The following is a 9,332-nucleotide window of genomic DNA, read 5'->3' as shown; positions in this document are numbered from 1 at the left end:
GCAACATCTGGCCTGCGGAGCTCCCCACAGGTCTAGAAATTTGGCAGCAAGGAAACAGTGGCCATTAATATAGCCACTATGCCCCCCCTGCCAAATGCCTAAACTTCAAGCTCCAAGGAAATGTCACACCAAGGAAATACATGTATTGGTAAGCATCTTGTTTTATTCTAGTTTAATCTGCTTGATCTATTATTATTATTATACATTACTGGAAAAATGAATCTGCATTTTCTAAACATCCAAAAGTTGAATTTTAATCTTCTTTTGAAAAAAGAGTAAGATGAGACAATGAGTCCTTGCATCAAAAGACTTAAATATATTTAACAGTCACTGAATTTCAAGACTTCACCTTCCTGAACAGCTGCGATTTTCATTCATGGTTTATGTAATTATGCTTTTACTGTTACTTCTGAGAAACAATACTTACATCTTAGTATCTCAAGGGTCTTTTAAAGTGGTACTAGTAAGATATCTTAAATGTTTGTTTTGGGAATGAAAACACTTATTAGATTAGAAACAATTAAACTAAGATTTGTTTCATTACTATAATATTTTTAAATGAATGAATTTAAACAGATTTTCATTCCCTGCCTTTATAGATTTGCAGAAAATAGGCAATATACCATTTCCTGGGCCTCCTACCTGGCACCATAAAGATGTACATAATCTAAAAACTAATCTCCAAGAAGAAAAGCTATAATTTGTAACATGCTGTCATTTATCCAAGTTTCATATGAGTTTAAGGATGAAGTACTGACCTCTGTATTTTGCTTTTTATACGCAGTACAAATCACTGATCTCTAGTAAAAAGACTAGATAATCTAACAACAAGTAAAAGTGATGCCATTATTTAGATAACATATATAAAATGTTCTTTTTCTTTGTTTTATTATTCAGGGGTAAATATATTTTTGAAAAATCAGTACCTATAACAAAAGGAACTGCTGATAGCAAGCACCACAATAACTGATAGGGTGCATGGCAGTGATAAAAATGTTGTTTCAGATAGTACCTTCTAGTAATCTACTATCAGTTGTCAGGGAAGGCTGAAAAACAGTCTTACTCTTTAAAAGACTAATTTAAAGCATTTATTATTATGTAACTATGGTGTTTCAATGAAAGTAGTCCACAAAGAATAATCGCATGATTAAGGAACTGAAACCCTTGTTGATTTGAGGTCAATTTCTAGCTTGGCCAGCCTCCCTTTAAGTACTTGAACAAATTATTTATTTTGTATTTAAACTAGACATACCACTTTCCTATATCACAAGGGTGTAGAAGGAAAATGTCTGAGATACTCATACCGTCTTGCTGTTAGGATGGCATATAAAAATTACCAAGATAGGCTGAACTTTTTATCTATTGCCAGTAACTTAAAGCCCAACATTTCTTATTAAACACCTCAGCACCTCCAAAATGTTGCCTATAATGCTGATATATAAAAGCTTCTCCTATGACTCCAAAAGCAACAGGATGCTAATTTTCTTTGTAATAAGCAAATGTATCTGTTGATTGCATCTCTCTCTGATCTACCCACCAAGTATTTACACTACCCTATAGGCAGGGTTTTGAAACCTACAAGGTTAATAAGACATCAGGATTCTTGTGAATTTCAAATGCACATTTAATTTAAAAAAAATACAGTAGACAGAGGAGTAGAGGGGTTTTGTTTGTACACACATCCCCAGGCCAAAATAAAGGCAGTAGGTTCACTCTTTACTACCCTTTAATAAATCAGACTAACAGTAGTTTTATCACTATGGGCTCCTACAGACTTGTGGGGAGTGCACTCTGACACGCTAGAAATCTAGTGGGTTAGAGCATGGAAACTGATGTGCTGCAGCAGCCTTCTGCATCACCTTTATCAGCATACCTTTGTCTCCTGCTGAAGAAATGGTGGCAGGGTGCTTTGAAATAAAACACGTTCAATGAACTTTAGTACAAAGTGACTCGCCACCATTTTTTTCAGTGTGGGGATGCTGATACACACGACATGCTCACTAATTAAAGTGCCTGGCGCCTCATCCCAGAACACATGTAAAAATGCCCTATGTGTGCTGGTAAATGATGCAGTGAACTACAGACTAAAGAACAGGTGATACTGAGGGCACAGGCACTAACCTTTAAAATACGAGTGGCTCATGTGTAATGAGTTCACATTCCCGTGTATCAAACAGACAATTTATTTCTAAAGCACAAAGTCTATAGTTCACAACAATTTTCACTATTAAGGAAAAAAAATGAAACCATTTTATTAGGGGAAAAAACTGACAAAGCTTCACATACTTGAGTGGTGCAGGCAGAATTGTCTGGTAGTTGTAGTGTTGTTGCTGTTGGCTCAAGATCTGCAGCTGCAGAAAAAGCTGCTGCTGTTGTAGCAAACGAGCATAGTTGGAGTCCATCTGTGGTTCGTTCTTCTCACCCTTCTGATCAGGTGGAATATATTGATGATACTTCAGCTTCTTTACCCTGGGCTTAGGTTCTTTACATTTCTTGCTCCGATGTTTGTCATTGGGATTCTTGGGGTGGCTTTGCTATTTACAGACAGAAGCAGAGAAAAAAATTTGTAAGACAACAGCTATTACATAAACATCTGGTTTATGAACCAACTGTGTGAAGACATGAAGGTAAAGCATAAAGAAAACCTCCGTTTTGAAAAGGAGACAGCAGGAGAGAATGCTGCCCATTGCTATAATCAACACAGCTTTATAGCCATTTTTTGTTAAAAAAAGTTGGAAAAAATATATTTGTGTTAGTAAGTAAGCAAACAATCAGTTAAATCCAAAAGACCAAAACATACCCATCACATCCAATTTAGAACCTAAATGAAGAGTTCCAGATATATACACATCTTATTAATGCCTGCAACCAGTTTCATACACTTCCCACTAAACACTTTTTTTAAATAGCTTGTGCTGAAAACTTAGAACATTTACACACATACTTTTTAGTCCCACAACGCACTGGAGATCTCCCACTTTGGAGCAGATTCAATTAATCAAGTCTCCTTCTTACGCAAGCTGACATGCACCACATTGCGTTGCATGCAGCTGTATAAGCAGAACAATGCGTGTCAGCGAGTAGAAAATGGTAGGCGTGCTTTTGAACTTAGCACTGGCGCACATTTTGCCATGTATACAACTCCAAGTGTAGAAGCACTGGGTGCTTTTCAAACAAATGCCCATTAACTCTTAAAAGTGATTTTCTGATGTTTTGTCAATCCTGAAGTTCATGTTCCCTATTTTTACCCACTCACTCAGTTTGGTGCAGCTCCTCTCTGACAGCTTGGGATTTGACTACCTGGAAAAATTTAGTAACACCTAAAGTTTTGGGAGATTTTACTTTAAAACCCCATTTTCAGATCACTGATGAAAATGATAAAACTGGGCTCAGATCAGATCCCTGTGGGACGCCAGTTTTGACCTCCCTCCATCTTGACAAGTGACCATTTATCTCTTCCCTTTGCTTTATATCTTTTAACCATCGCTTCATCCACAGAAGAATCTTCTCTCCAGTTCCAAGCAACTCAGTTTTTTTCAGTGAGGGACCTTGTTGAAAGCTGTTTGAAAACCCAAATATGTCATGAACAAGGGGATCCAGTGGACATGTGCTTGTTAACATCCTCAAAGAACTCTAGCAGATTGGTAAGCCAGGATTTGCCTTACAAAAACCATGCTGACACTTCCCAAGCAATCATATTTGTCCATGTGACTGCTGATTTTATAGACTCTACCAACTTGCTAAGGATGGAAGTGAGACTCACTGGTATTTAATTCCCAAGAACCCATCTAAAGCTTCTTCTGAATATGGGTGTTGGCAACCTGCCAGTCCTCTGGCACAGATGCCACTTGAATTGACAGGTTATATCAGTGGTTCTCCACCGTTTTAAAAATCGGGAGACTCTTCTATAACTTTTCTGAATTTGGCAGCACCTCTGTTTCAGAACCACTGAAGAGCCCAAATTCCTGCAGATCTACTTCATGGGTGACAATACAAAGCAGGCTGAACAGCGTTGCAACAATGTCATTCAAACCAACCTGCAGGTGGTGTTGCAGTTGCCAGACATGCTCCACAAGGAAAACAACTATGTTCACAGTTTCAAGTGTGCCATGGAGAAGATGACTCCAGAGTATAATGTTGTCATTCATGCAGACAACACTCCAGCTGGTGAGCATAAGTGGCACTTCAATGCACCCACAACCCGTGCAAAGCCGGGTACTTTGGCTAGTTTTATAATAAACGCACCTATATACAGGTGCAAACTAATGTTTAAAATTACAGAACCAAACCTAGCTTTTAAAAAACTCAACCCTTTTCCTAATCAACTGTTTATAATCAAATTCTAAACTCTATACATTCTACCACATCTCTACAAAGGCCAATTTAAAAAAAAAAATCTGGCCCTGCAGCATGATCCAGAAGTTGGTAAGTACTGGTCTAAAGACAGGACAGGGTCATTATGGAGAACTACTTCACATGAAGAATACATGTCCCATACTTAGGCCTGTAATTCAAGCTGAAGCAACTAGATACTATGAAGGTTACCTTAGTGCAGCCTTCTCAAAAATTGGAAGACAGAAAAATAACTAGATTGTCAATGTCCAGAATGGGTTTCTTGAACAATTTTAACTTGCTATCCTCCCTAAAGAAGGCAATGACCATTTTCAGTAATGTACCCAATACATCTCCTTTGTCTTTCACTAATCTAAAAGGATGCAACTTTCAGTGGGTTACAGTTCTAACACTTCCAACACCTTAGTAAGCATGCTGAACAAAGCTCAACAACAGAAGACTTTCAAGATCATATTCAGCTCTGATGAAAACATCCACTTGATTGTGAATTGAACTACTTTTTCCCAAAGTATCTAGAAATTTTCTCATAGTGGTAGGAAATAAAATCAACACTCTGAAGACAGCTTGGATCAGAGATGATCTTGGCTGAGATGAGTATTTGCTTGAATTTCTCCCTTACAAGGGCCCTTAAAATGTGGCTGTATAATAAAACATATTCCCAATAACATGGGATTTTCTTAAATTAATCTCTGAGGAGGAAACTAAAAAATGCCAACCTACAGAGTAAGATATTCACAAAGAGTTTTTGGCATGTGCTGTATATAGAGAATGTGTGAAATGACAGTTCAGAAAAAAATCCAGTTCCTCTCAAGGGCTGCGGCAATGACTGCATGCCTTGGGAAATTTACTAGTTGCTCCCATTTCATTTAAATGTAGGAGACTGGTTTTGGAACATTTCTAACTGTCTGCAATAAGAATAATACTGTTAAAGCAAGGTTTTATGTCTGTGTTTCAAACCTGAACATCAATGAGAATGTTATCTGTTTCTGGCCCATAAATCCCAGAAACAGTGTTCATCTAGAGATTGCTCCAGCTGTACTCTTACTCGTGGTCCTGGTGTTCACGGTACAGATACCCTCTGGTTACGGAAATCTCCTCCTTAGCAAACTCTGAATCAGTCTCCAGTACAAACGGGTAACAGTTTTAGAGCACAGAATGATGAAAGGAAATTCCATGTTGATATACACGTACTAGTTAATCATGTGGTCTGTTAAACTTTTTGAAGGGTCTCTGAAGTTGATAAAGTTGTTCATGTGAGTGTTCTGGTTTAACTCCATTTAGCTCAGCAGATACATTTCAAATCAACATCATTATAATGGAGCAGAATTAGACCTGATCCAGTACATCCCGAGTACTGAGAGTTAACTGAGAGAGAGTGGCAAGGAGGGGCATGAATGCATTCCTCCTGTTCCTACTGAGCCCCTCACACAAAACCAGACTGGCTGGTTTTTGTGCTGGGAGGATGACTTTCACCAATAAAGAATACACAATAGATAGGGACCTACCAAATTTGCATTTTTCCAGATTTGGCAAAATCCAGGCAATACCCATGAAATCCATGGGGAAGAAAAAAAATCTTACCAAAAAGAAAATGTTGGCACCTCGGAGGGAGCCAGCAGTTCTCAGTGAGCTGCAGCAGCCTGGTGGGGAAGGGGGAGCTGCCTGCCCAAAGGGCTGCAGGCAAGATGGCTGCTGCTCCCACCCCTCCATCAGCTGGCGATGAGGAGCGGGGCTGCATGATGGACAGTCCTTGTAGCCAGTCAGGGGCAAGGCTACATGATAGGCAGCCCCCGCAAACCAATCAGCAGTGAGGGGCAGGGCCACTAGGGCCCCATGGCCAATCCAAGTCATTTGGGGGGGGGGCACTGCACTTCACCTGCGAAGTGACAGCCCAGGACTGCATTCTGCCTGTGAAATCAGGGCCGGGGGGCAGCCCCTACGAATTAGGTAGGTCCCTAACAGCAGCGTGGGAGGACTCTGGTTACTCCCTGAAGCATGTATCTTTTTATGCATTTACATTTGTATGTGAAGCCAGGGCAGGGTGACACTTTAGAAACTAACTTATTCATCACAAGCTTGTACCTTGCAGGCAGCTCCCCAACCTGTTTCTCTACCAATATCATATATGCCATCATCTGCTTATACAGCCTCTCTGCTATCCACATTGGACAGACATAGCGATCCCTATGTGAAAGAATGAATGGACACCATTTTGACATCAATTCCAAAAAGACATAAAAGCCTGTGGCAGAATGCTTAAACCCCCCGGACATCCCATCGCCGGCCTAAAGCAGCTGTCTTAAATAACAAAACTCTAAAAACCTACTTGGATGCAAACTGACAGAACAAGAAAATATCTACAGACCAGGCTGTGCTACATAGGGTCTCAGTAGAGACTTTGAATTCTTATCCCATTACCTGGACTATCTTTTATAACCCTCATGTCACTCTTTGGGTTGACCGCTCCAACACACTGTCATTCTCTCAGCTGTGCCCCTTTCCACTATCCTTTCCCAATTCTTTGTATTTAAGTTACTTTATTTATTCCTTTCTATTTAGTACCTATGCTCTCTGCAAATCTATTCATAGCATCTGACCAAGTAGGCTGTCACCTATAAAAGCTTATTACTCTCTGAATGAGTTAATCTTTAGCATGCTACCATGCCCTGCCTTCTGCCTGACTTCAGACTAACATGGCTAACTCTACCGCTCTCTACTTTTGTACTTGAAGAGTAAAGTAATGAGTATGCACACATATGCACACTTATGGTAGGCTAATGAAACATTTTGCAAACATTGCAAAATGTGACTGATTCCAGATAGCATGCTGTAGTTTTCAGCTGACAGCTCAGCTATTCTTCTGAGCACTTGCAGGATACAAATGTATTTTTTTAAAGCACCATAACTAGGAATCTACGTATTCCCTGTCATTATAAACAGAGAGCAGATTTACAGCACAAACACCAAATGCCTTCATAATAACCTACCTTTACCAATGTTGGCCCAGGCTTTGCTGAAGAGACAGTATTTGTGATCAGGGTAACAGAAGCTGTAGAGCGTGTAGTGTGCTGTTCAGTGGTGAGGGGAGGTTTTAGGAATTCAAGGACTGGAGAGGTTAGTGGTGGATACTGGTTATAAAAAACAGAAAAAAAAAAAAAATCAACATTAAAGTTGGCACCTAAATAGGAAAACCATGTAAAAAACGATGACCATTCCATGTACATAGAATCAAGGATTTTTGGACAAGAATGGTTTACCTGCCCATATAGTCCTCTCCACAGTCAAATTAGAATTGTTCAATACTACATATAATTTGGTTTTTTGCTTTTCATATACCTCCAGTCTAGGTTTGTACATCTCTAGTGATGAGGCATTAGGAGACTTGTTTCTAATCTCACTGAAGGAAAAAGCAAAATTCCAACTGATTTCTATGAAAAATGTCATGCCGTTACAGCATTATAAACTCAACCTACATGTTACCCCTCTTAATGTCAGCCTATTCCTTCAAGTTAATATGTTTGTAACATGGCAAATAATTATTTCCTTTGTCTTGTAGACTTCCGTCTCGTTCTCCTAGCAAGCTTTATACACCACATTGTTCCAAATTTAAGTCACTCCTACATATAAGGTAAATCCATATTTCTGGGTTTGCTTTTAGGAAAAAACCCTTTTGCCACCAAATATAACTTGATAATTACCAATAAACTTCTAAAACTTTGGGTCCTGGTCCTTGATTCAAGATGCACTAAAAAAAGAATTGCACTAAAAAAAAATTCTGAGTTGGTATTTTTTCATTGCATGCACAAAAATATTACAAGTACAAGAGTCAAGATTGTCAGGGACTCAGTTATAGATCAGTTCTCATAAGTTAGTGTGCGATTTTCATTGGGTTTTTTGCAGGAAAAATAGATCAATATGTAATCAGAACAATATTATATCAGTCCCCAAAGTCTCGGTGGCAAAAATTCTCTCAGGCCCTTTTCAGTTCCCCTTGTTTGCATCTAATAGGGATAAACATCTTCGTTGTGAAATACAGTTAATTTCAGGGAAGAGATTAAAGGTAGTTTTGAGGTAGTACATCTGCCCTAATTCTCCCCAGCAATTTTGGTGGTATATGGTATTTCCTAATTAAAAATATTACCCTTTTCTCTTCTATTTTTAAAGACTCCCAGGCAACAGAAAAATATGACTATTCAAGGAAAACAGTCATTGCTACTAGATGCCAAGGGCAGCATTCTGTTACTTCACTGGTCATTTAAGTGGCCATTTTTTAGTTGTCTACATGGATCTTCAGGCACTTACGTGCCCAAAGGAATTCTACTCCTCGATGCGTAGATGTCTACATAGGCAAACAGACTGGGCATGCTCAAGAGAACCTGGCACATATTCAAATCAATAAAATACTTCTCTCTAATTTTTTTTGTAGTTAAAAAGTAACTGTAAGCATGATTTAGAACAGGGGTTGGCAACATTTTTGGCCGGAGTGCCAAAAACACCCCAACCTTGACCCATGGCTCAGTTTGGCATGCCAGGGGCAGACAGCAGGGGAGCTGCAAAGGGCCTGATCCTTGTTGCTGGTGGTGAGTGCACACGTCTCCGGGTGGATGGCAGAGGGAGGACCAGGGTTGCGCTGCCCCAGCCCTGTCCCTGCTGTGAGCCCCGAGGTGCGTGTGCAGCTGCCACTGGCTCCAGAGGCGGGTTGGGGCTCCTGACCCCGGTGCACGGGCTGCAGCCCCCTGGCTGCCTGCCACAGCCAGCCCAGGCTCTGGGCAGCTCTTACCTGCCATGGAGCCCGAGCTGCTTGCAGCCTCTTCACCGCTTGCTGTAAGCAGCCCAGGCTCCATGGCCAGCGGCAGTTGCCCAGGCTGGCTGTGACGTGCTGATAAAAATTTGTAATTCACCTTTTCTCCTGACCCCCTTGTATTCTGACCCAGAGCACCTCAGTCTGCCCTACCTCAGACCCAGTGCTGTTTGCTGAG

The 9,332-nt window shown here is 40.2% G+C and overlaps 1 protein-coding gene across 4 annotated transcripts in view; it reads right to left on the bottom strand.

Moving 5' to 3' along the window:
• Nucleotides 1-9,332, bottom strand: part of MKL2 (MKL1/myocardin like 2) — a 180,338-nt gene that overhangs the window by 42,965 nt on the left and 128,041 nt on the right. For all 4 annotated transcript variants that reach the window (XM_019507428.1, XM_019507425.1, XM_019507426.1 and 1 more), the window contains 2 exons: nucleotides 7,341-7,481; nucleotides 2,287-2,534 (listed from right to left, as the gene is read on the bottom strand). In XM_019507428.1, the coding sequence (XP_019362973.1) occupies nucleotides 2,287-2,534; nucleotides 7,341-7,481 (389 nt within the window). The remainder of the gene's footprint in view (nucleotides 1-2,286; nucleotides 2,535-7,340; nucleotides 7,482-9,332) is intronic.

This window comes from Gavialis gangeticus, unplaced genomic scaffold (assembly GCF_001723915.1).
Source record: "Gavialis gangeticus isolate Ggan-Ray unplaced genomic scaffold, GavGan_comp1, whole genome shotgun sequence".
In the NCBI taxonomy this organism is placed as follows: Eukaryota; Metazoa; Chordata; order Crocodylia; family Gavialidae; genus Gavialis; species Gavialis gangeticus.
Note: the sequence above shows the minus strand (reverse complement) of the source record. Positions and strands in the feature narration are given on the sequence as shown.